Here is a 27,775-nt window from a genome sequence, read left to right on the forward strand (position 1 = left end):
TTGAAAGACACCATCTCAGTAGTAATGTAAATTTGTAAATGATATGTTGTGATACTGTTTCACAAACGTGTTGCAATGTATATACTTTAGTATGTTTAGTTAAATGGAAGGTTTGTATTAGTAATTGCTTAATTAATTAGTGTTAATTGTTCTGAGGGGAGGGGCTAGCCCTAAAAAAGGAGCCTCTTTCTGTTCATGGAAGAGGCCATTTTGGATTGAGCTGTGAACGGGGCAGCATTGTGTTTAGCTGGCCAATAAGGTATACGTTTGATGGCAGTACTGTTGTTTTTGTTCCAGAATCACTTTGTAAATAAACACCCTGAAGCACAGAAGAACATTTGGGGCTCCACCATCTTTTTATTTTGACAGAGGTTAGGTTTTCCAGTTTATCCTTCTGGCCTACTCTACGTGACATATACAGAAAAACAAATGTTATTTTTCAAATATTGTAGCCATCAGACTGGCTATATCAAAAACAAAATGGATAACCCAGGAAAGCGCAATAAAACTTCAGCAAACAAGAGCTTGAAGTGGAGGTGGAGGAAAAAGCAGCCAGGAAAGGGTTTCTGTTGGGGAGACTGGATAACTGCGGGGTCACTGCAGAGACCACTGGGTGAGACAAGTCTGTCTCTGCTGTCAGGACAAGGGACAGTGACGGTGTAAAACAAATGTTCCAACATGAAGTCGACTGTTAAGAAGATGGGATCTGTCACGTTCTGACCTTAGTTCCTTTGTTATGTCTTTGTTTTGGTATGGTCGGGGCGTGAGTTGGGTGGGTTTGTCTATGTTACGTTTTCTATGTTGTGTTTTGCGTTTGGCCTGGTATGGTTCTCAATCAGAGGCAGGTGTCGTTAGTTGTCTCTGATTGAGAATCATACTTAGGTAGCCTTTTCCCACTTGTGTTTCGTGGGTGTTTATTTTCTGTGTCTGTGTGTTCCACACGGAACTGTTTCGGTTGGTTATTTCACGTGTCGTTTATTGTTTTGTTTCAGTGTTCGCTTGCTTTAATAAAGAGCATGAACACGTACCACGCTGCGCATTGGTCCTCCGATCCTTACTACTCCTCCTCGTCGGAGGAAGACAGCCGTTACAGGAGCTGAGAGAAGCAAGGAGTTGAAGAAGACTGGAGTTGGGTATCGACCATTCACGTGGACCAGCTGGAGGAGAAAGTGTTGTCCATGATAGGAGAGACGATGGTAGAGGGACTGCACGACCGGTGAGTTAGCTAGCTAGCTAGCTAGCTAGCTAGCTAGCTCTTTAGCACTTCTAGAATATAGTAATATGTTGTTAATTACTAGCTAGCTAGATACTACTCATGTAATTAGTTTTCTTGCTGTATTTAAATGTCCGGTGGCCAACTGTGTCTGTGGCAGTGGCACAAGAAAACATTCATGGTTACGAAAGTATCCATTCATCAAAATACAAGAGTTTAGCTGTCCTGAAGTTAAGTACATTTCCGAGAAGAATCCCGATAACATTATTTTCAAGAATCCCATTTCTTAATGTTTTTCTCTGCGAAGAAACATAGGAAAAAACATAAGAACATGTTCAATAACGTTATTGAGGAATAGCAACTTTGCTTAATTAACTTTCTTCATAAGTCGATAGTTAAGAGAAAAATAGCAGTTAAGAAGAAATGTCTTCTTAAGACGGTTTTGTGAATCTGGACCCTGGTTTTTGTAGTCACTCTCAAGATTGGAGATCTGGCACCAACGGATACCATGGTTTTTGTAGTCACTCTCAAGATTGGAGATCTGGCACCAACGGATACCATGGTTTTTGTAGTCACTCTCAAGATTGGAGATCTGGCACCAACGGATACCCTGGTTTTTGTAGTCACTCTCATGATTGGAGATCTGGCACCAACGGATACCATGGTTTTTGTAGTCACTCTCAAGATTGGAGATCTGGCACCAACGGATACCCTGGTTTTTGTAGTCACTCTCGAGATTGGAGATCTGGCACCAACGGATACCATGGTTTTTGTAGTCACTCTCGAGATTGAGATCTGGCACCAACGGATACCCTGGTTTTTGTAGTCACTCTCAAGATTGGAGATCTGGCACCAACGGATACCCTGGTTTTTGTAGTCACTCGAGATTGGAGATCTGGCACCAACGGATACCATGGTTTTTGTAGTCACTCTCGAGATTGAGATCTGGCACCAACGGATACCATGGTTTTTGTAGTCACTCTCGAGATTGGAGATCTGGCACCAACGGATACCATGCACCATTGAACGACAGGGTCAAGGCAAGTAAACTAACAGCATACACAAACAGTGGCGACAAATGAACATGTCTTTTTTTCAGTGAATATGAAAAATGACAGGTGACCTTAGGAAAAAGGAAGTGCAGCTCTGTTGGAAGAAAAGTTCTCTATTATTATAATTACTCATTTGTTTCTGCCTGGTAGGTAGGGACCGGCCGACGTGGCTGTGTGGACACACTCCATGACACTTTTATTCAGACAGATTCCTTTTACTGTGCGCCGCGTGGTAGAATTTACAGAGAAATACAGTACAATCCAGAAACATCTCAACGTGACAGAATGTAAATCACTACTCTACTGAAGCAGCTGGTTTAAGTAGTGTAAATAAACAGGAAGAGACAGGTTTGATGGGGGAACAAGACCAGTAGAAACCTCGTCTTAGGAAGAAGAAACTGCAGGAAACAGTGTAACCCCTAGACCTGGGTTCAAATAGTATTATACGTATTTTATCAAAATCATTTGGGGTTTTGAATTGAGCCTGCCTGGAATGCCAGATGTGCAGAACATGGACTTTTGGGAAGATTCCATGGTGCAACCGACCTACTAGAGAGAAAAGAAATACCAACGAAGCTGGGTCTGGGAATCACACTAAACAGGTGATGTATCAAACTGGAGTTTGTTTGCTACATTGAGACAGTGAGATTCATAGCTCACGCCATAGTATCTCTATCAAAGCACAATACAGCCATGCTAGTCTCTTTGCATTCGCCTCGTTGACAATCCATTTGACCTCTCCCAGCTGGTTAGTGATACACAAAGACACTCGTCTACAGGGACAGAGGACAGGGAGCAGATTGACTTTGATGTAGATGGATAGAGAATGATCTCTGTGTCTGTCTGGCTATGTGTCTAGCTGTGTCTGCCTGCCTGGCTGTCATCAAGTTTGCAGACGACACTACGGTGGTAGGCTTGATTACCAATAACGACGAGACGGCCTACAGGGAGGAGGTGAGGGCCTTCGGAGTGTGGTGTCAGAAAAAATAACCTCTCACTCAACATCAACAAAACAAAGGAGATGATCGTGGACTTCAGGAAACAGCAGAGGGAGCACCCCCCTATCCACATCGAATGGACAGTAGTGGAGAAGGTGGAACATTTTAAGTTCCTCGGCGTAAACATCACAGACAAACTGAAATGGTCCACCCACACAGACAGTGTAGTGAAGAAGGCGCAACAGAGCCTCTCCAACCTCAGGAGGCTGAAGAAATGTGGCTTGTCATCTAAAACACTCACAAACTTCTACAGATGCACAATCGAGAGCATCCTGTCGGGATGTATCACCACCTGGTACGGCAACTGCTCCGCCCTCAACCACAAGGTTCTCCAGAGGGTAGTGAGGTCTGCACAACGCATCACCAGGGCAAACTACTTGCCCTCCAGGACACCTACAGCACCCGATGTCACAGGAAAGCCAAACAGATCATCAGGACAACAGCCACCCGAGCCACTGCCTGGTCAGGTGCATCAAAGCAGGGACCGAGAGACTGAAAAACAGCTTCTATCTCGAGGCCATCAGACTGTTAAACAGCCATCACTAACATAGAGAGGCTGCTGCCAACATTCAGACTCAAATCTCTGGCAGCTTCAATAAATGGACTTCATAAAGGTATCACTAGTCACTTTAAATAATGCCACTTTTAATAACGTTTACATATCCTACATGATTCATCTCATGTATATACTGTATTCTACACCATCTACTGCATCTGCCTATGCCATCGCTCATCCATATATTTCTATGTCTATTCATCCCTTTACATTTGTGTGTATTTGTGTGTATAAGGTAGTTGTTGTGAATTTGTTAGATTACTTGTTAGATTTTACTGCATAGTCGGAACGGTAGAAGCACAAGCATTTCGCTACACTCACATTATCATCTGCTAACCATGTGTATGTGACCAATACAATTTGATTTGAGTTGATTGGTGTCTCCCTCCATCCATCCGCCTGTCTGTTTCTGTGTGTGCCTGTGGGTTTACTGTGGCATATCTTAAACAGAGTACCCTCTCCTCTTGTTGTGCCTTCCTACTCCTTCTCTGTGCTCAGAACTCAACAAGCAGGGACGTTCATGGTACACACTATATCATTGTTCCTCAACCCTGCTCCTGAAGAGCCACAGAAATGCAGGGTTTTGTCCCACCTCAGCAGTGCAACACCTGATTCAGCTTATCAAGCCGTTGATTGAAGATCAGTTGATTATTTGAATTAGGTGTGATGGCACTAAGCTGAGACTAAAGATGCAAAAGCAAGGCTATGTCAGGAAAAGATGCTAGCTGTCAAATCCTTGCCACCTCGGTCTTTGCTTACTCAATAATTCCTCTCAAAGGGATCTTGGATCAACTCTTAGAGAGGGAATTGAGGAAACAGTAAGATTTTTTCAGACACAGCCCAGCACTGACTATCACTGTAATCAGCTCTACAGTAATGTCTCAACAACCACAAGCTTTATAACAATAGTTGTAAGGAAATTAAAGCAGGAGACTACATACCCACACACCTAGGCAGAGGTGCGCTCCACATGCGCCTCCCCCCCTCCAAGGCAGATGATCTCTGGCACCCCCTCCAGTCGGTAGCCCATGTTGCAAGAGAACGTCAGGGTGTCCCGATGCTGAAGCTGTAGCCGTTCCTCCGGCCGAACTGGGGGCATCCCGGGTCCTCACAAGGCTCCAAGTTGTACTCTGAAGAAGCAGGAAGTTGTGGCAAGTCAAACTTTTTTTTGTACACTCAATGATGGTTCGTTTGAATGCAGTCCATACTCCAAGTTGTATTCATAGGGCTCTGGTCAAAAGTAGTGCACTATAAAGGGAATAGGTTGCCATTTGGGACCCAGTCTACCTGTGAAGTAGATCCACATCCACAGGTCACGGGATTGTTTGACTGCACTGTATACTCCAAGTCATGTCAAGAAGGTAATGACATAATGTCAAGTGGTACTCTCGATAAGTAGTGTACCTGCCATCTGTCAATCACATTCAAATCGATGGAGTTTGTTTGAGTGCAGTGCATACTCAAAATAATACAATTCTAAAGTGAGGAATAATATAGATGTTTGTTATTCATTGATTAGTAACTTTACGGCTTTTGAAGTCTGCGTAAAAGTGATTGTAGCTGCCTTCTAAATGTATGCAATGCCAATGCATTATTCATCAACGCTATGGCTTCGGGATCAACACTCTCTCATGTCTAGATTTACATGTGTCAGCATTCCTGTGATGATGCCACCAAACACACACACAATGAATACACACACGCACACACACACACACACACACACGCACACACGCACGCACGCACGCACACACACACAATGAATACACACACACAACACACACACACACAATGAATATACACATACTCACAATGAATATAAACACACTCACAACGAATATAAACACACACACACACACACACACACACACACACACACACACACACACACACGCACACACGCACACACGCACACGCACACAGAATACGGCTCACACACACGCACACAAACACACTGTTAAATTCCGTCAACAAACCCTGTCAACATCTATCTTTTTTATGTCTCAGAAGGGGTGACATCCTGAAGGACACTTAAGGATTTATAAAGGTACAATATGTTTCTATATGACCCCAAAACACTTCAGGGATGACTAACTGAAAGGTATTGAAGATGTGTGTCTCTGGGGTGAGGCAGGACTAGTTCTAGGGGATGTCAGAACGCTGGACAGAGCACTGGAGGCATGTGAAGCTAGGCGGAAAGAAGCTCTCAGTCCGCTAGGAGACTTTAATAAGCAGAAACAGCAAAGCAACTGCCCCATCAATCTCTATCTCTCACTGTCTCTCTTTCTTTCTCCCTCTCTCTCTCTCTTTCCCTTTATCTCAAAAACACATCTGTCTCTTACCCAAGGTCTTGGAGGATCAACTACCTCGCTTTACCATCAAGGTGCATGAATTGACCAGCAACACTGAAGTACAGAGGAGATTCAGCAACACACATACACACACACGGACGTGCATGCGCACGCACACTCTCACACACACACACACACACACACACACACACACACACACACACACACACACACACACCGACACACACACTCCTCCTACTCACCAGAGAAGGTAATATTGAATCCCTCGTAGGATATAGAAAAGTCAGATATAAATCGCAGTTGGGCCTTGAAGTTCCCGTAGAGCCCTGCATTGGTGGGAGGGCAGCTCATTACCCGTGAGGCGCGCCAGGGGCTGGATGAAGCTTCCATTCTCTGTGATGAGCAGGTAGTCATGGTGATCTTCCAGGTGGAAGTTGTTGAAGGTGAATTGACTCCTATTGGGACAAACACAAAGGTGTTCAGCCAATAATAAGCCAGGTCTAGAGGTGCACAGCCAATAATAAGCCAAGTCCAGAGGAGAACAGCCAATACTATGGTTCAAGCTACCTGTCAGCCTCCCTGATTAAATTATCAAATTCAATGAAACGGCGGCTTAATCTGAGAGGAGAAAAGCCAAGTGGAGATAGAGAGTGGACTTAATCTCATTACATTCAAAGTTGAGGTCAGTTCATATAAAAACAGGGCTCTGGGTTTTCTTTTCTTGAAGGAGGGGATGATAGAGAGGCTGCATTTCAACCGCAGTGATTATTCAGAGAAACATAATGGTTGTCCATATTGAATATCTTTGCAGACATGGGGAAATTAAAATTCCAAAGAATTTTCATTCTCCACCCAAAGCCTTGTATTATAATGATATTTCAGAGAGATGGGCTGGGCTGGGAAAAGGACCTATAGTGAATCAGTATTCATGTCCCACAATGCCTTTCACCAAGCCGCTAATAAAGTGAATAGGAGTCGATTTTTCCGTTTATTAATTCATATATAATTCTACAGTATCAACATTTGTACGTATTGTTTGTCAGTCATTTGTATATGTTATATATCTGCAGACGGAATAGCTGTCTATGTCAACAAGAGTTGGATGGATCACATTCCATAAAAACACTTCAGGTTTGTAGTACCATAACAACATTGTGTGATTATAGGCAGAATATAATTGGAGTGTTAGCCACCTAGGAACATTCAATATATATTCTCAACCTTGATTTAGATGTCATCGCCTATGTTGTTGGCTAATTCCAGACATGGATGACTCTGTCTTGACTGGACAGCTTGGGGGCCATTCTCGACCAATAGGAAGGGAGCTAAGCTAACCAAGGCTTACCTTTGCCAATCTAGACCAATAGAGAAAGGATCTCAGGGAGGACGCTAAGCTAACCAAGGCTTACCTTTGCCATGGCTGACCTCCACAGTCCAGGTACAGTTGAGTGAGCTGGGATACATCTCAGGATATCCAGGAGACAGGATGGTGCCGCCGGGCCCTCGCACGTCCCCTCCACACAACGCTGGGGAACAAAGAGGGTGAAACACTTTATTGTTCATGTTTTTGCAGAGAACAGATATATGCCAGTGTTTCTATGTCAAACAGTTTTGTTATATTTCAGTCTTCTGTATACGAAAGTGTAATATATTTCAACTCTATTTCTGACATGTTAGAGGTGTCTTCTTTTTCAATCCCATAATCGTGTGTGACGTGTATACCTCTGTTTTAAAGTAGGTTTGTTTAAGACTACCAAGAAACACTCTGTGTGACCCTGATTTAGCCCACTGCAGTAAAAAGGTTAACTCAACCCTCTGAGTCACACAAACAACCCGAGCGGGCGGAAGCACAGCGTCAGCGATGCAGGAACTCTTGGAGCAGATTGAGGGGTTAAGTGCCTTCCTTAAGGGAGCTACGGCAGCCATGTTAAATCATGGACAAACAGTAACTCTCAGTGTAAAGCGAAGTCAGTTTGGCACGTTTTATCTGATGTGATGTTGTTCTGTAACTCTGAGGGAGATTGAGGAAGTGAAACCTCTCTTATTCTCTTCCTCCTCTCAACCTCTCCTCTCTTCCTTCTCAGCATGCACTAGTACTTATCTGTCCCAGACAGATGCAGTTCTGTATCAATAATGAATGGAGCAACTTAATAGGCTTTGTATTAAGCACTTAATACAAAGCCTTATCGTACAGGGAAATGTGGACAACTACATTGATCTTATTCTGTTCCTCTCTATCTGTCTCTGTCTCTCTGTCTCTGTCTCTCTGTCTCTCTCTCTCTTTGTCTCTCTGTCTCTCTGTCTCTCTCTCTCTCTCTCTCTCTCTCTCTTCTCTCTCTCTCTCTGTCTCTCTCTCTGTCTCTCTGTCTCTCTGTCTCTCTCTCTGTCTCTCTGTCTCTCTCTCTGTCTCTCTGTCTCTCTGTCTCTCTCTCTGTCTCTCTCTCTGTCTCTCTCTCTGTCTCTCTCTTTCCCCTTCCCTCTCTCTCTCTCTCTTTCCCCTTCCCTCTCACTCAATATATCTCTCACTCACTCTCTATATTTCTCACTCTCTGAGTAAGAAAAGAACTGAACAAGATGTTTCATTTTGACATGCTGTGCCCTTAATTTCCATATCGAAGAACCCAGAATATCAGCACATCAGGACCCTCATTTGCATGCCCTGGCATGGAGTTCTCATTCTCCCCACTATTCCACTTAGGTCAGCTTCCCCAACCCTCCACCCCCCCCTCTTACCCCCAATACATACATAAAAGCCTTCAGAGTCATAGCAGGAGGCAGGTGAGGTGAGATGACAAGCTATAGCGCAGGTAAAAGGTGCTCCCGGATCCCTAATCTGGTGAGGAGATCAGTTCCTATCAGGCCAAGCAGCCATCACAGCAAATTGCCTCTGTGATTCACCTGCACATACAGCCTAATGGCCTGGCATTGAATTGCATTGTCTCAGTTTAGCTTTCTCCCTGGACAAGAAAATAGATCTCTGAAAATCTAAACACGGAGAGACGAACGAGCTAAAAGGTTTTGTCAGTCCCAGAGTCGCCGGGCTGATTCTCTTTCACCAGGCAGCCCATTTACATGAACTGTCATTGACTCAGGTATTGAACAACCACTCTTGTAGGCTACATTTCTCAGCGCAAAAACACAATTCAATCCTTCATTGGTTTTGTCAATAGGCAGTTTGGCGCTATCTTTGGCATCATATCATATGAGAGAATATTTAAACTAATCGAGGCCTGTTGAAAGTGATTATTCAAGATTTGATAACTCAAGATTTAATAAGATTTGAAAGCTCATGATTTGATAGCTCAAGATTTGATAGGTCAAGATTTGAAAGCTCAAGATGCCCTGGAGAGAAACCCTCCTGTAAGGTTTAAACCAACCATGTTCCTGGAGAGCTACCCTCCTGTAGGTTTTCACTCCAACCCTGTTCCTGGAGAGCAACCCTCCTGTAGGTTTTAACTCCAACCCTGTTCCTGGAGAGCGACCCTCCTGTAGGTTTTAACTCCAACCCTGTTCCTGGAGAGCGACCCTCCTGTAGGTTTCACACCAACCCTGTTCCTGGAGAGCTACCCTCCTGTAGGTTTTCACACCAACCCTGTTCCTGGAGAGCGATCCTCCTGTAGGTTTTCACTCCAACCCTGTTCCTGGAGAACCACCCTCCTGTAGGTTTTCACTCCAACCCTGTTCCTGGAGAGCGATCCTCCTGTAGGTTTTCACTCCAACCCTGTTCCTGGAGAACCACCCTCCTGTAGGTTTTCACTCCAACCCTGTTCCTGGAGAGTGATCCTCCTGTAGGTTTTCACTCCAACCCCAGCTGTAACTGACCTGATTCAGCATATTCAGCTTATCAACCAGCTAATTATTAGAATCAGGTGTGCTAGATAACCTACAGGATGGTAGTTTTCCAGGAACAGAGCACTAGCCTGGTGGTCAGATATGTACTATGGAAAGCCCAGATCTAGACTAGATCACTAACCTGGTGGTCAGATATGTATGATGGAGAGCAATGATCTAGACTAGATCACTAACCTGGTGGTCAGATATGTATGATGGAGAGCAATGATCTAGACTAGATCACTAACCTGGTGGTCAGATATGTATGATGGAGAGCAATGATCTAGACTAGATCACTAACCTGGTGGTCAGATATGTACTATGGAAAGCCCTGATCTAGACTAGATCACTAACCCGGTGGTCAGATATGTACTATGGAAAGCCCAGATCTAGACTAGATCCCACTTGTTATGTGTTCAGCACCACAATGACCACGACATGTGAGGAACAAACACATCTGGTAAACAGGCTAATAGGATTCTGCCACAACCTTGGTCACCATGGCTACTGTCCATACCATGAAAAATAAACAGAGACCTGCAGACTGTGAATGCTTCCGCAGTTCATGACTTAGCCTAATGTACCCTGCACCTGAAAGTCACTGGATGTGCATACCTAAACTCGGTTTGGAAATGATTTAAACTGGTTTGAACTGGTTCGTACCATCACAGGTGGGCAGAGGATGGCTCCACCAGTGGTTTTTCTCACAGACCAGAGGTTCCTCGTGGCTTAGCCTGTATCCAGGGTCACAGCCGAACGACACAGTCGAACCGATGGTGAAGTCTTGACCGTAACGCAACCCGTTGACCGGGAAGCCCGGGTCCTGGCAGGAGTAGGTGTCCACGGTCACGCCTGAAGATTAAAATATTATGGGGTCAACAACATCAAACGTCTCATACAGGGAATAGGAAGCTTTAAAACTTCTTAAGGATTATGCAAAATACTGTTCCCACGAAGGAACAGCACTCAGCGGATTTCAGAGCGCCACCTATAGTTTTTGATAAAACTCATAATTTCATGAAACTTTCATTAAAATACACATTCAAGGTAGTGAATTAAAGCTACACTCGTTGTGAATCTAGCCACCAAGTCAGATTTGTAAAATGCTTTTCGGCGAAAGCATGAGAAGCTATTATCTGATAGCATGTACCCCCAAAATACTGCAACGTCACCTAAACAGACAGATTTTGCGGTAGACGGCGCTACCCAAAACGCATAAATAAAATATAAAACATTCATTACCTTTGACCATCTTCTTTGTTGGCACTCCTTGATGTCCCATAATCAATATTGGGTCTTTTTTTCGATTAAATCGGTCCATATATAGCCTAGATATCGATCTATGAAGACTGTGTGATAAACGGGAAAAAATAGCGTTTCATAACGTAACGTCATTTTTAAAAGTTAAAAAGTCGACGATAAACTTTCACAAAACACTTCGAAATACTTTTGTAATGCAACTTTAGGTATTAGTACACGTTAATAAGCGATAAAATTCATCAGGAGGCGATGTAAATGCTATAGGCAATCGTCTGGAAAAAATGACCGGAAAAACCTCGACCAAAACATCCTGTTTCAGGTCGGAGGGAATCGGTTCCCTTGGGTTGGTTCGACCAAGAATCAAATCCGAATCAAATGAGGAGACTCTATACATCCTGTGGAAGCTGTAGGTACTGCAAGCTCGGCCTCATTTAATACGGTTCACCTTCAACAATTCATGTAAGTGGCGCATGGATATTTTTTTCCACTTTCAGTGATCAGATTTTCCTGCGCTTTTCGATGAAACAGACGTTCTGTTATAGTCACAGCTGTGATTTAACCAGTTTTAGAAACGTCTGAGTGTTTTCTATCCACACATACTAATCATATGCATATACTATATTCCTGACATGAGTAGCAAGGCGCTGAAATGTTGCGCGATTTTTAACAAAAAGCTGCGAAAATTCGCAGCCTCCTTAAGAGGTTTTAACAATTTGAAATCAGAGTTAGAGCTAAAAGTATGGGTAGAGTTTGTTCTGACCACATGATCTGACCAGGAACTCCTGGGTCACTATACTAGACTAGTACTATGGTAGATGATCTGACCAGGAACACCTGGGTCACTACACTAGACTAGTACTATGGTAGATGATTTGACCAGGAACACCTGGGTCACTACACTAGACTAGTACTATGGTAGATGATCTGACCAGGAACACCTGGGTCATTACACTAGACTAGTACTATGGTAGATGATCTGACCAGGAACACCTGGGTCATTACACTAGACTAGTACTATGGTAGATGATCTGACCAGGAACACCTGGGTCATTACACTAGACTAGTATTATGGTAGATGATCTGACCAGGAACACCTGGGTCATTACACTAGACTAGCACTATGGTAGATGATCTGACCAGGAACACCTGGGTCACTACACTAGACTAGTACTATGGTAGATGATCTGACCAGGAACACCTGGGTCACTACACTAGACTAGTATTATGGTAGATGATCTGAACAGGAACACCTGGGTCACTACACTAGACTAGTATTATGGTAGATGATCTGAACAGGAACACCTGGGTCATTACACTAGACTTACTCTCATAGATGATCTTAAATCCACTGTTGGAGCGGCTGTTGTCGGTGGTGAAGAGCATGTACAGGTGGTTAGTACTGCTGAACAGGAACTGGGGCACCTGGGTACCGTTGAATGAGCCGACCAGAGGAGAGAGCAGGTTGGGCCCATCGTGGATCTCCAGGAAGTCATAGCCCAGCTCTGTCTGAAACCTGGACCAATGACAGAAGAGGAATTATGAAATATACACATTTTATTTACTTGTGATAATACATAGTCAGTGCTACAGTTGCATAAACTTCGATTAAGTCTACTACTGCACTAAAAAGCACTTTCAAAGGAGACTTTATAAATATACAATAAATAAGCAATAAGATTCCATTATGGGTGTATTCATTGATGCAGAAATCCATTCTCCGTACTCAACAGTTTGGGAATGCTAATAGAATAAAATAGAATACATTGAACAACTTTAATGATATAATGGACAAGTACTTGTCAAAGGTGATCTTGATGGAGCGTCCGGGCTCGGTCTCGATGACCCACTCACAGCTGAGGGAGCCTTTATAGTATCCAGGCCACCCTGGGGACAGGATTACCCCACTGGGAGAGGAGAAGTGGCCTCCGCAGGGTGCTACGGAGGGGAGGGGGGAGAGAGAGTTTTAAATAACTCAAAATGCCCTGCTTGATGATCTAATCTGGCAAACAGTATCATACAGCGTACTGTACATGCTAACATGAGGCTCTTTATTCCTTCTCCATCTGAGTGATGTCACCACAGCATCAGGGACATAAGGTGCAGGGTGAATGACTGACAGGAAGTCAGATTGAAGGTGACTGCTTGGCCTACAGTACCCTTGTTTTCTGTCCCCAATCCCTAGGTGTCCCTAAGCCTTCCCTAGTATCCTCCAACACACAGGTGAGTGTCCTCTAGTATCCTACAACATACAGGTGAGTGTCCTCTAGTATCCTACAACACACAGGTGAGTGCCCTCTAGTATCCTACAACATACAGGTGAGTGTCCTCTAGTATCCTACAACATACAGGTGAGTATCCTCTAGTATCCTCCAACACACAGGTGAGTGTCCTCTAGTATCCTCCAACACACAGGTGAGTGTCCTCTAGTATCATCCAACACACAGGTGAGTGTCCTCTAGTATCCTCCAACACACAGGTGAGTGTCCTCTAGTATCCTACAACACACAGGTGAGTGTCCTCTAGTATCCTACAACACACAGGTGAGTGTCCTCTAGTATCCTACAACACACAGGTGAGTGTCCTCTAGTATCCTACAACACAAAGGTGAGTGCCCTCTAGTATCCTACAACATAGAGGTGAGTGTCCTCTAGTATCCTACAACATACAGGTGAGTGTCCTCTAGTATCCTACAACATACAGGTGAGTGTCCTCTAGTATCCTACAACACACAGGTGAGTGCCCTCTAGTATCCTACAACACACAGGTGAGTGTCCTCTAGTATCCTACAACACACAGGTGAGTGTCCTCTAGTATCCTACAACACACAAGTGAGTGTCCTCTAGTATCATCCAACACACAGGTGAGTGTCCTCTAGTATCATCCAACACACAGGTGAGTGTCCTCTAGTATCCTCCAACACACAAGTGAGTGTCCTCTAGTATCCTACAACACACAGGTGAGTGTCCTCTAGTATCCTACAACACACAGGTGAGTGTCCTCTCGTATCCTACAACACACAGGTGAGTGTCCTCTAGTATCCTACAACACACAGGTGAGTGTCCTCTAGTATCCTACAACACACAGGTGAGTGTCCTCTAGTATCCTACAACACACAGGTGAGTGTCCTCTAGTATCCTCCAACACACAGGTGAGTGTCCTCTAGTATCCTACAACACACAGGTGAGTGTCCTCTAGTATCCTACAACACACAGGTGAGTGTCCTCTAGTATCCTACAACACACAGGTGAGTGTCCTCTAGTATCCTACAACACACAGGTGAGTGTCCTCTAGTATCCTCCAACACACAGGTGAGTGTCCTCTAGTATCCTACAACACACAGGTGAGTGTCCTCTAGTATCCTACAACACACAGGTGAGTGTCCTCTAGTATCCTACAACACACAGGTGAGTGTCCTCTAGTATCCTACAACACACAGATGAGTGTCCTCTAGTATCCTACAACACACAGATGAGTGTCCTCTAGTATCCCCCAACACACAGGTGAGTGTCCTCTAGTATCCTACAACACACAGATGAGTGTCCTCTAGTATCCTCCAACACACAGGTGAGTGTCCTCTAGTATCCTACAACACACAGATGAGTGTCCTCTAGTATCCTCCAACACACAGGTGAGTGTCCTCTAGTATCCTACAACACACAGGTGAGTGTCCTCTAGTATCCTCCAACACACAGGTGAGTGTCCTCTAGTATCCTCCAACACACAGGTGAGTGTCCTCTAGTATCCTACAACACACAGGTGAGTGTCCTCTAGTATCCTCCAACACAGGTGAGTGTCCTCTAGTATCCTACAACATACAGGTGAGTGTCCTCTAGTATCCTACAACACACAGGTGAGTGCCCTCTAGTATCCTACAACACACAGGTGAGTGTCCTCTAGTATCCTACAACACACAGGTGAGTGTCCTCTAGTATCCTACAACACACAAGTGAGTGTCCTCTAGTATCATCCAACACACAGGTGAGTGTCCTCTAGTATCATCCAACACACAGGTGAGTGTCCTCTAGTATCATCCAACACACAGGTGAGTGTCCTCTAGTATCATCCAACACACAGGTGAGTGTCCTCTAGTATCCTCCAACACACAAGTGAGTGTCCTCTAGTATCCTACAACACACAGGTGAGTGTCCTCTAGTATCCTACAACACACAGGTGAGTGTCCTCTCGTATCCTACAACACACAGGTGAGTGTCCTCTAGTATCCTACAACACACAGGTGAGTGTCCTCTAGTATCCTACAACACACAGGTGAGTGTCCTCTAGTATCCTACAACACACAGGTGAGTGTCCTCTAGTATCATCCAACACACAGGTGAGTGTCCTCTAGTATCATCCAACACACAGGTGAGTGTCCTCTAGTATCCTCCAACACACAAGTGAGTGTCCTCTAGTATCCTAGACACACAGGTGAGTGTCCTCTAGTATCCTACAACACACAGGTGAGTGTCCTCTCGTATCCTACAACACACAGGTGAGTGTCCTCTAGTATCCTACAACACACAGGTGAGTGTCCTCTAGTATCCTACAACACACAGGTGAGTGTCCTCTAGTATCCTCCAACACACAGGTGAGTGTCCTCTAGTATCCTCCAACATACAGGTGAGTGTCCTCTAGTATCCTACAACACACAGGTGAGTGTCCTCTAGTATCCTACAACACACAGATGAGTGTCCTCTAGTATCCTACAACACACAGGTGAGTGTCCTCTAGTATCCTCCAACACACAGGTGAGTGTCCTCTAGTATCCTCCAACACACAGGTGAGTGTCCTCTAGTATCCTACAACACACAGGTGAGTGTCCTCTAGTATCCTCCAACACACAGGTGAGTGTCCTCTAGTATCCTACAACACACAGATGAGTGTCCTCTAGTATCCTACAACACACAGATGAGTGTCCTCTAGTATCCTACAACACACAGATGAGTGTCCTCTAGTATCCTCCAACACACAGGTGAGTGTCCTCTAGTATCCTACAACACACAGATGAGTGTCCTCTAGTATCCTCCAACACACAGGTGAGTGTCCTCTAGTATCCTACAACACACAGGTGAGTGTCCTCTAGTATCCTCCAACACACAGGTGAGTGTCCTCTAGTATCCTACAACACACAGGTGAGTGTCCTCTAGTATCCTCCAACACACAGGTGAGTGTCCTCTAGTATCCTCCAACACACAGGTGAGTGTCCTCTAGTATCCTCCAACACACAGGTGAGTGTCCTCTAGTATCCTACAACACACAGGTGAGTGTCCTCTAGTATCCTACAACACACAGATGAGTGTCCTCTAGTATCCTACAACACACAGGTGAGTGTCCTCTAGTATCCTCCAACACACAGGTGAGTGTCCTCTAGTATCCTACAACACACAGATGAGTGTCCTCTAGTATCCTACAACACACAGGTGAGTGTCCTCTAGTATCCTACAACACACAGATGAGTGTCCTCTAGTATCCTACAACACACAGATGAGTGTCCTCTAGTATCCTACAACACACAGATGAGTGTCCTCTAGTATCCTCCAACACACAGGTGAGTGTCCTCTAGTATCCTACAACACACAGGTGAGTGTCCTCTAGTATCCTACAACATACAGGTGAGTGTCCTCTAGTATCCTACAACACACAGGTGAGTGTCCTCTAGTATCCTCCAACACACAGATGAGTATCCTCTAGTATCCTACAACACACAGGTGAGTGTCCTCTAGTATCCTACAACACACAGGTGAGTGTCCTCTAGTATCCTACAACACACAGGTGAGTGTCCTCTCGTATCCTACAACACACAGGTGAGTGTCCTCTCGTATCCTACAACACACAGGTGAGTGTCCTCTAGTATCCTACAACACACAGATGAGTGTCCTCTAGTATCCTCCAACACACAGGTGAGTGTCCTCTAGTATCCTACAACACACAGGTGAGTGTCCTCTAGTATCATCCAACACACAGGTGAGTGTCCTCTAGTATCATCCAACACACAGGTGAGTGTCCTCTAGTATCATCCAACACACAGGTGAGTGTCCTCTAGTATCATCCAACACACAGGTGAGTGTCCTCTAGTATCCTCCAACACACAAGTGAGTGTCCTCTAGTATCCTACAACACACAGGTGAGTGTCCTCTAGTATCCTACAACACACAGGTGAGTGTCCTCTCGTATCCTACAACACACAGGTGAGTGTCCTCTAGTATCCTACAACACACAGGTGAGTGTCCTCTAGTATCCTACAACACACAGGTGAGTGTCCTCTAGTATCCTCCAACACACAGGTGAGTGTCCTCTAGTATCCTACAACACACAGGTGAGTGTCCTCTAGTATCCTACAACACACAGATGAGTGTCCTCTAGTATCCTCCAACACACAGGTGAGTGTCCTCTAGTATCCTCCAACACACAGGTGAGTGTCCTCTAGTATCCTACAACACACAGGTGAGTGTCCTCTAGTATCCTCCAACACACAGGTGAGTGTCCTCTAGTATCCTACAACACACAGATGAGTGTCCTCTAGTATCCTACAACACACAGATGAGTGTCCTCTAGTATCCTACAACACACAGATGAGTGTCCTCTAGTATCCTCCAACACACAGGTGAGTGTCCTCTAGTATCCTACAACACACAGATGAGTGTCCTCTAGTATCCTCCAACACACAGGTGAGTGTCATCTAGTATCCTACAACACACAGATGAGTGTCCTCTAGTATCCTCCAACACACAGGTGAGTGTCCTCTAGTATCCTACAACACACAGGTGAGTGTCCTCTAGTATCCTCCAACACACAGGTGAGTGTCCTCTAGTATCCTCCAACACACAGGTGAGTGTCCTCTAGTATCCTACAACACACAGGTGAGTGTCCTCTAGTATCCTACAACACACAGGTGAGTGTCCTCTAGTATCCTACAACACACAGGTGAGTGTCCTCTAGTATCCTCCAACACACAGGTGAGTGTCCTCTAGTATCCTACAACACACAGATGAGTGTCCTCTAGTATCCTACAACACACAGATGAGTGTCCTCTAGTATCCTGCAACACACAGGTGAGTGTCCTCTAGTATCCTGCAACACACAGGTGAGTGTCCTCTAGTATCCTCCAACACACAGGTGAGTGTCCTCTAGTATCCTCCAACACACAGGTGAGTGTCCTCTAGTATCCTCCAACACACAGGTGAGTGTCCTCTAGTATCCTACAACACACAGGTGAGTGTCCTCTAGTATCCTACAACACACAGGTGAGTGTCCTCTAGTATCCTACAACACACAGGTGAGTGTCCTCTAGTATCCTCCAACACACAGGTGAGTGTCCTCTAGTATCCTACAACACACAGATGAGTGTCCTCTAGTATCCTACAACACACAGATGAGTGTCCTCTAGTATCCTACAACACACAGGTGAGTGTCCTCTAGTATCCTACAACACACAGATGAGTGTCCTCTAGTATCCTCCAACACACAGGTGAGTGTCCTCTAGTATCCTACAACACACAGATGAGTGTCCTCTAGTATCCTCCAACACACAGGTGAGTGTCCTCTAGTATCCTACAACACACAGGTGAGTGTCCTCTAGTATCCTACAACATACAGGTGAGTGTCCTCTAGTATCCTACAACACACAGGTGAGTGTCCTCTAGTATCCTCCAACACACAGATGAGTGTCCTCTAGTATCCTACAACACACAGGTGAGTGTCCTCTAGTATCCTACAACACACAGGTGAGTGTCCTCTAGTATCCTACAACACACAGGTGAGTGTCCTCTAGTATCCTACAACACACAGGTGAGTGTCCTCTCGTATCCTACAACACACAGGTGAGTGTCCTCTAGTATCCTACAACACACAGGTGAGTGTCCTCTAGTATCCTACAACACACAGGTGAGTGTCCTCTAGTATCCTACAACACACAGGTGAGTGTCCTCTAGTATCCTACAACACACAGGTGAGTGTCCTCTAGTATCATCCAACACACAGGTGAGTGTCCTCTAGTATCATCCAACACACAGGTGAGTGTCCTCTAGTATCATCCAACACACAGGTGAGTGTCCTCTAGTATCCTCCAACACACAAGTGAGTGTCCTCTAGTATCCTACAACACACAGGTGAGTGTCCTCTAGTATCCTACAACACACAGGTGAGTGTCCTCTCGTATCCTACAACACACAGGTGAGTGTCCTCTAGTATCCTACAACACACAGGTGAGTGTCCTCTAGTATCCTACAACACACAGGTGAGTGTCCTCTAGTATCCTCCAACACACAGGTGAGTGTCCTCTAGTATCCTCCAACACACAGGTGAGTGTCCTCTAGTATCCTACAACACACAGGTGAGTGTCCTCTAGTATCCTACAACACACAGATGAGTGTCCTCTAGTATCCTACAACACACAGGTGAGTGTCCTCTAGTATCCTCCAACACACAGGTGAGTGTCCTCTAGTATCCTACAACACACAGGTGAGTGTCCTCTAGTATCCTCCAACACACAGGTGAGTGTCCTCTAGTATCCTACAACACACAGATGAGTGTCCTCTAGTATCCTACAACACACAGATGAGTGTCCTCTAGTATCCTACAACACACAGATGAGTGTCCTCTAGTATCCTCCAACACACAGGTGAGTGTCCTCTAGTATCCTACAACACACAGATGAGTGTCCTCTAGTATCCTCCAACACACAGGTGAGTGTCCTCTAGTATCCTACAACACACAGGTGAGTGTCCTCTAGTATCCTCCAACACACAGGTGAGTGTCCTCTAGTATCCTACAACACACAGGTGAGTGTACTCTAGTATCCTCCAACACACAGGTGAGTGTCCTCTAGTATCCTCCAACACACAGGTGAGTGTCCTCTAGTATCCTACAACACACAGGTGAGTGTCCTCTAGTATCCTACAACACACAGATGAGTGTCCTCTAGTATCCTACAACACACAGGTGAGTGTCCTCTAGTATCCTCCAACACACAGGTGAGTGTCCTCTAGTATCCTACAACACACAGATGAGTGTCCTCTAGTATCCTACAACACACAGATGAGTGTCCTCTAGTATCCTACAACACACAGGTGAGTGTCCTCTAGTATCCTTTAACACACAGGTGAGTGTCCTCTAGTATCCTACAACACACAGATGAGTGTCCTCTAGTATCCTACAACACACAGATGAGTGTCCTCTAGTATCCTACAACACACAGATGAGTGTCCTCTAGTATCCTCCAACACACAGGTGAGTGTCCTCTAGTATCCTACAACACACAGGTGAGTGTCCTCTAGTATCCTACAACACACAGGTGAGTGTCCTCTAGTATCCTACAACACACAGGTGAGTGTCCTCTAGTATCCTCCAACACACAGATGAGTATCCTCTAGTATCCTACAACACACAGGTGAGTGTCCTCTAGTATCCTACAACACACAGGTGAGTGTCCTCTAGTATCCTACAACACACAGGTGAGTGTCCTCTAGTATCCTACAACACACAGGTGAGTGTCCTCTAGTATCCTACAACACACAGGTGAGTGTCCTCTAGTATCCTACAACACACAGGTGAGTGTCCTCTAGTATCCTACAACACACAGGTGAGTGTCCTCTAGTATCCTACAACACACAGGTGAGTGTCCTCTAGTATCCTACAACACACAGGTGAGTGTCCTCTAGTATCCTACAACACACAGGTGAGTGTCCTCTAGTATCCTACAACACACAGGTGAGTGTCCTCTAGTATCCTACAACACACAGGTGAGTGTCCTCTAGTATCCTACAACACACAGGTGAGTGTCCTCTAGTATCCTACAACACACAGGTGAGTGTCCTCTAGTATCATCCAACACACAGGTGAGTGTCCTCTAGTATCCTCCAACACACAAGTGAGTGTCCTCTAGTATCCTACAACACACAGGTGAGTGTCCTCTAGTATCCTACAACACACAGGTGAGTGTCCTCTCGTATCCTACAACACACAGGTGAGTGTCCTCTAGTATCCTACAACACACAGGTGAGTGTCCTCTAGTATCCTACAACACACAGGTGAGTGTCCTCTAGTATCCTCCAACACACAGGTGAGTGTCCTCTAGTATCCTACAACACACAGGTGAGTGTCCTCTAGTATCCTACAACACACAGATGAGTGTCCTCTAGTATCCTCCAACACACAGGTGAGTGTCCTCTAGTATCCTCCAACACACAGGTGAGTGTCCTCTAGTATCCTACAACACACAGGTGAGTGTCCTCTAGTATCCTCCAACACACAGGTGAGTGTCCTCTAGTATCCTACAACACACAGATGAGTGTCCTCTAGTATCCTACAACACACAGATGAGTGTCCTCTAGTATCCTACAACACACAGATGAGTGTCCTCTAGTATCCTCCAACACACAGGTGAGTGTCCTCTAGTATCCTACAACACACAGATGAGTGTCCTCTAGTATCCTCCAACACACAGGTGAGTGTCATCTAGTATCCTACAACACACAGATGAGTGTCCTCTAGTATCCTCCAACACACAGGTGAGTGTCCTCTAGTATCCTACAACACACAGGTGAGTGTCCTCTAGTATCCTCCAACACACAGGTGAGTGTCCTCTAGTATCCTCCAACACACAGGTGAGTGTCCTCTAGTATCCTACAACACACAGGTGAGTGTCCTCTAGTATCCTACAACACACAGGTGAGTGTCCTCTAGTATCCTACAACACACAGGTGAGTGTCCTCTAGTATCCTCCAACACACAGGTGAGTGTCCTCTAGTATCCTACAACACACAGATGAGTGTCCTCTAGTATCCTACAACACACAGATGAGTGTCCTCTAGTATCCTGCAACACACAGGTGAGTGTCCTCTAGTATCCTGCAACACACAGGTGAGTGTCCTCTAGTATCCTCCAACACACAGGTGAGTGTCCTCTAGTATCCTCCAACACACAGGTGAGTGTCCTCTAGTATCCTCCAACACACAGGTGAGTGTCCTCTAGTATCCTACAACACACAGGTGAGTGTCCTCTAGTATCCTACAACACACAGATGAGTGTCCTCTAGTATCCTACAACACACAGGTGAGTGTCCTCTAGTATCCTCCAACACACAGGTGAGTGTCCTCTAGTATCCTACAACACACAGATGAGTGTCCTCTAGTATCCTACAACACACAGATGAGTGTCCTCTAGTATCCTACAACACACAGGTGAGTGTCCTCTAGTATCCTACAACACACAGATGAGTGTCCTCTAGTATCCTACAACACACAGATGAGTGTCCTCTAGTATCCTACAACACACAGATGAGTGTCCACTAGTATCCTCCAACACACAGGTGAGTGTCCTCTAGTATCCTACAACACACAGGTGAGTGTCCTCTAGTATCCTACAACATACAGGTGAGTGTCCTCTAGTATCCTACAACACACAGGTGAGTGTCCTCTAGTATCCTCCAACACACAGATGAGTGTCCTCTAGTATCCTACAACACACAGGTGAGTGTCCTCTAGTATCCTACAACACACAGGTGAGTGTCCTCTAGTATCCTACAACACACAGGTGAGTGTCCTCTAGTATCCTACAACACACAGGTGAGTGTCCTCTCGTATCCTACAACACACAGGTGAGTGTCCTCTAGTATCCTACAACACACAGGTGAGTGTCCTCTAGTATCCTACAACACACAGGTGAGTGTCCTCTAGTATCCTACAACACACAGGTGAGTGTCCTCTAGTATCCTACAACACACAGGTGAGTGTCCTCTAGTATCATCCAACACACAGGTGAGTGTCCTCTAGTATCATCCAACACACAGGTGAGTGTCCTCTAGTATCATCCAACACACAGGTGAGTGTCCTCTAGTATCCTCCAACACACAAGTGAGTGTCCTCTAGTATCCTACAACACACAGGTGAGTGTCCTCTAGTATCCTACAACACACAGGTGAGTGTCCTCTCGTATCCTACAACACACAGGTGAGTGTCCTCTAGTATCCTACAACACACAGGTGAGTGTCCTCTAGTATCCTACAACACACAGGTGAGTGTCCTCTAGTATCCTCCAACACACAGGTGAGTGTCCTCTAGTATCCTCCAACACACAGGTGAGTGTCCTCTAGTATCCTACAACACACAGGTGAGTGTCCTCTAGTATCCTACAACACACAGATGAGTGTCCTCTAGTATCCTACAACACACAGGTGAGTGTCCTCTAGTATCCTCCAACACACAGGTGAGTGTCCTCTAGTATCCTACAACACACAGGTGAGTGTCCTCTAGTATCCTCCAACACACAGGTGAGTGTCCTCTAGTATCCTACAACACACAGATGAGTGTCCTCTAGTATCCTACAACACACAGATGAGTGTCCTCTAGTATCCTACAACACACAGATGAGTGTCCTCTAGTATCCTCCAACACACATGTGAGTGTCCTCTAGTATCCTACAACACACAGATGAGTGTCCTCTAGTATCCTCCAACACACAGGTGAGTGTCCTCTAGTATCCTACAACACACAGGTGAGTGTCCTCTAGTATCCTCCAACACACAGGTGAGTGTCCTCTAGTATCCTACAACACACAGATGAGTGTCCTCTAGTATCCTACAACACACAGATGAGTGTCCTCTAGTATCCTACAACACACAGATGAGTGTCCTCTAGTATCCTCCAACACACAGGTGAGTGTCCTCTAGTATCCTACAACACACAGATGAGTGTCCTCTAGTATCCTCCAACACACAGGTGAGTGTCCTCTAGTATCCTACAACACACAGGTGAGTGTCCTCTAGTATCCTCCAACACACAGGTGAGTGTCCTCTAGTATCCTACAACACACAGGTGAGTGTCCTCTAGTATCCTCCAACACACAGGTGAGTGTCCTCTAGTATCCTCCAACACACAGGTGAGTGTCCTCTAGTATCCTCCAACACACAGGTGAGTGTCCTCTAGTATCCTACAACACACAGGTGAGTGTCCTCTAGTATCCTACAACACACAGATGAGTGTCCTCTAGTATCCTACAACACACAGGTGAGTGTCCTCTAGTATCCTCCAACACACAGATGAGTGTCCTCTAGTATCCTACAACACACAGATGAGTGTCCTCTAGTATCCTACAACACACAGATGAGTGTCCTCTAGTATCCTCCAACACACAGGTGAGTGTCCTCTAGTATCCTACAACACACAGGTGAGTGTCCTCTAGTATCCTACAACATACAGGTGAGTGTCCTCTAGTATCCTACAACACACAGGTGAGTGTCCTCTAGTATCCTCCAACACACAGATGAGTATCCTCTAGTATCCTACAACACACAGGTGAGTGTCCTCTAGTATCCTACAACACACAGGTGAGTGTCCTCTAGTATCCTACAACACACAGGTGAGTGTCCTCTCGTATCCTACAACACACAGGTGAGTGTCCTCTCGTATCCTACAACACACAGGTGAGTGTCCTCTAGTATCCTACAACACACAGGTGAGTGTCCTCTAGTATCCTACAACACACAGGTGAGTGTCCTCTAGTATCCTACAACACACAGGTGAGTGTCCTCTAGTATCCTACAACACACAGGTGAGTGTCCTCTAGTATCCTACAACACACAGGTGAGTGTCCTCTAGTATCCTACAACACACAGATGAGTGTACTCTAGTATCCTACAACACACAGATGAGTGTACTCTAGTATCCTACAACACACAGATGAGTGTCCTCTAGTATCCTCCAACACACAGGTGAGTGTCCTCTAGTATCCTACAACACACAGATGAGTGTCCTCTAGTATCCTCCAACACACAGGTGAGTGTCCTCTAGTATCCTACAACACACAGGTGAGTGTCCTCTAGTATCCTCCAACACACAGGTGAGTGTCCTCTAGTATCCTCCAACACACAGGTGAGTGTCCTCTAGTATCCTACAACACACAGATGAGTGTCCTCTAGTATCCTACAACACACAGATGAGTGTCCTCTAGTATCCTACAACACACAGATGAGTGTCCTCTAGTATCCTCCAACACACAGGTGAGTGTCCTCTAGTATCCTACAACACACAGGTGAGTGTCCTCTAGTATCCTACAACACACAGGTGAGTGTCCTCTAGTATCCTACAACACACAGGTGAGTGTCCTCTAGTATCCTCCAACACACAGATGAGTATCCTCTAGTATCCTACAACACACAGGTGAGTGTCCTCTAGTATCCTACAACACACAGGTGAGTGTCCTCTAGTATCCTACAACACACAGGTGAGTGTCCTCTAGTATCCTACAACACACAGGTGAGTGTCCTCTAGTATCCTACAACACACAGGTGAGTGTCCTCTAGTATCCTACAACACACAGGTGAGTGTCCTCTAGTATCCTACAACACACAGGTGAGTGTCCTCTAGTATCCTACAACACACAGGTGAGTGTCCTCTAGTATCCTACAACACACAGGTGAGTGTCCTCTAGTATCCTACAACACACAGGTGAGTGTCCTCTAGTATCCTACAACACACAGGTGAGTGTCCTCTAGTATCCTACAACACACAGGTGAGTGTCCTCTAGTATCCTACAACACACAGGTGAGTGTCCTCTAGTATCCTACAACACACAGATGAGTGTCCTCTAGTATCCTACAACACACAGATGAGTGTCCTCTAGTATCCTCCAACACACAGGTGAGTGTACTCTAGTATCCTACAACATACAGATGAGTGTCCTCTAGTATCCTCCAACACACAGGTGAGTGTCCTCTAGTATCCTACAACACACAGATGAGTGTCCTCTAGTATCCTCCAACACACAGGTGAGTGTCCTCTAGTATCCTACAACACACAGGTGAGTGTCCTCTAGTATCCTCCAACACACAGGTGAGTGTCCTCTAGTATCCTCCAACACACAGGTGAGTGTCCTCTAGTATCCTACAACACACAGGTGAGTGTCCTCTAGTATCCTACAACACACAGATGAGTGTCCTCTAGTATCCTACAACACACAGGTGAGTGTCCTCTAGTATCCTCCAACACACAGGTGAGTGTCCTCTAGTATCCTACAACACACAGATGAGTGTCCTCTAGTATCCTACAACACACAGATGAGTGTCCTCTAGTATCCTACAACACACAGGTGAGTGTCCTCTAGTATCCTGCAACACACAGGTGAGTGTCCTCTAGTATCCTACAACACACAGATGAGTGTCCTCTAGTATCCTACAACACACAGATGAGTGTCCTCTAGTATCCTACAACACACAGATGAGTGTCCTCTAGTATCCTCCAACACACAGGTGAGTGTCCTCTAGTATCCTACAACACACAGGTGAGTGTCCTCTAGTATCCTACAACACACAGGTGAGTGTCCTCTAGTATCCTACAACACACAGGTGAGTGTCCTCTAGTATCCTCCAACACACAGGTGAGTATCCTCTAGTATCCTACAACACACAGGTGAGTGTCCTCTAGTATCCTACAACACACAGGTGAGTGTCCTCTAGTATCCTACAACACACAGGTGAGTGTCCTCTAGTATCCTACAACACACAGGTGAGTGTCATCTAGTATCCTACAACACACAGGTGAGTGTCCTCTAGTATCCTACAACACACAGGTGAGTGTCCTCTAGTATCCTACAACACACAGGTGAGTGTCCTCTAGTATCCTACAACACACAGGTGAGTGTCCTCTAGTATCCTACAACACACAGGTGAGTGTCCTCTAGTATCCTACAACACACAGGTGAGTGTCCTCTAGTATCCTCCAACACACAGGTGAGTGTCCTCTAGTATCCTACAACACACAGATGAGTGTCCTCTAGTATCCTACAACACACAGGTGAGTGTCCTCTAGTATCCTCCAACACACAGGTGAGTGTCCTCTAGTATCCTACAACACACAGATGAGTGTCCTCTAGTATCCTACAACACACAGGTGAGTGTCCTCTAGTATCCTCCAACACACAGGTGAGTGTCCTCTAGTATCCTCCAACACACAGGTGAGTGTCCTCTAGTATCCTACAACACACAGGTGAGTGTCCTCTAGTATCCTACAACACACAGGTGAGTGTCCTCTAGTATCCAATCTGCTTACACTCACTTAGACTTTTGTCTGTGTCAGGAACAGAGTAATTACCCTAAAATACATACATGTACGGACGTGCACATGTACACTCAGGCACACACACACGTACACACAAACATGCACTCACACACGCACACACCTACACACACCCAACACAACCACACCCAGTCTCTCCTCTCCCCAGGAAGAGCAGGATAATTACCTTCACATTTAGGGATGGGTCCGCTCCACATCACCTTGCCGTTGTCCAGCTCACAGGTGATGGTCTGGGACCCCTGGGTCTTGATGAAGCCGTCCTCACAGATCACTGAGATGGAGCTACCCAGCTGGAAGTTGTCCCCGAAGCGTCTCGCATTTATCGGGATGCCCGGGTCGGGACACTCGTTGTGGCCGAACGCTGAAAACACAAATGTTTTGATTTCGCTTTGCCAGATGTAACCGTACTGCTAACTGATTTGCTTCCTTGTCTGTCCCTGTCGCCTTACTGGGCTCCAACCAATGATCTTCTGATCGTACACCCAT

The 27,775-nt window shown here is 45.5% G+C and overlaps 1 protein-coding gene across 1 annotated transcript; it reads right to left on the bottom strand.

The window, feature by feature from the left end:
- Positions 1-1,483: 1,483 nt before the first annotated feature.
- LOC121843363 (CUB and sushi domain-containing protein 3-like) lies at positions 1,484-27,775 on the bottom strand. The gene is made up of 10 exons (XM_042312982.1): positions 27,739-27,775; positions 27,456-27,650; positions 13,019-13,157; positions 12,548-12,735; positions 10,626-10,814; positions 7,541-7,657; positions 7,477-7,486; positions 6,486-6,586; positions 1,721-2,008; positions 1,484-1,512 (listed from the first exon to the last, which is right to left on the bottom strand). Exons 1-10 carry the CDS (start codon positions 27,773-27,775, stop codon positions 1,484-1,486), a joined length of 1,293 nt encoding a protein of 430 aa, XP_042168916.1.

Source organism: Oncorhynchus tshawytscha, unplaced genomic scaffold (assembly GCF_018296145.1).
Source record: "Oncorhynchus tshawytscha isolate Ot180627B unplaced genomic scaffold, Otsh_v2.0 Un_contig_1953_pilon_pilon, whole genome shotgun sequence".
Lineage (NCBI taxonomy): Eukaryota > Metazoa > Chordata > Actinopteri > Salmoniformes > Salmonidae > Oncorhynchus > Oncorhynchus tshawytscha.

Excerpts from the sequence above, each read along its gene's own strand:
- LOC121843363 (XM_042312982.1), bottom strand. The coding sequence starts at position 27,775 with ATGGGTGTACGATCAGAAGATCATTGGTTGGAGCCCA. Across the intron at positions 27,651-27,738 it reads AGATCATTGGTTGGAGCCCA|CGTTCGGCCACAACGAGTGT; the intron begins GTAAGGCGACAG and ends TTGTGTTTTCAG. Across the intron at positions 13,158-27,455 it reads ACCCATCCCTAAATGTGAAG|CACCCTGCGGAGGCCACTTC; the intron begins GTAATTATCCTG and ends TCCCCTCCGTAG.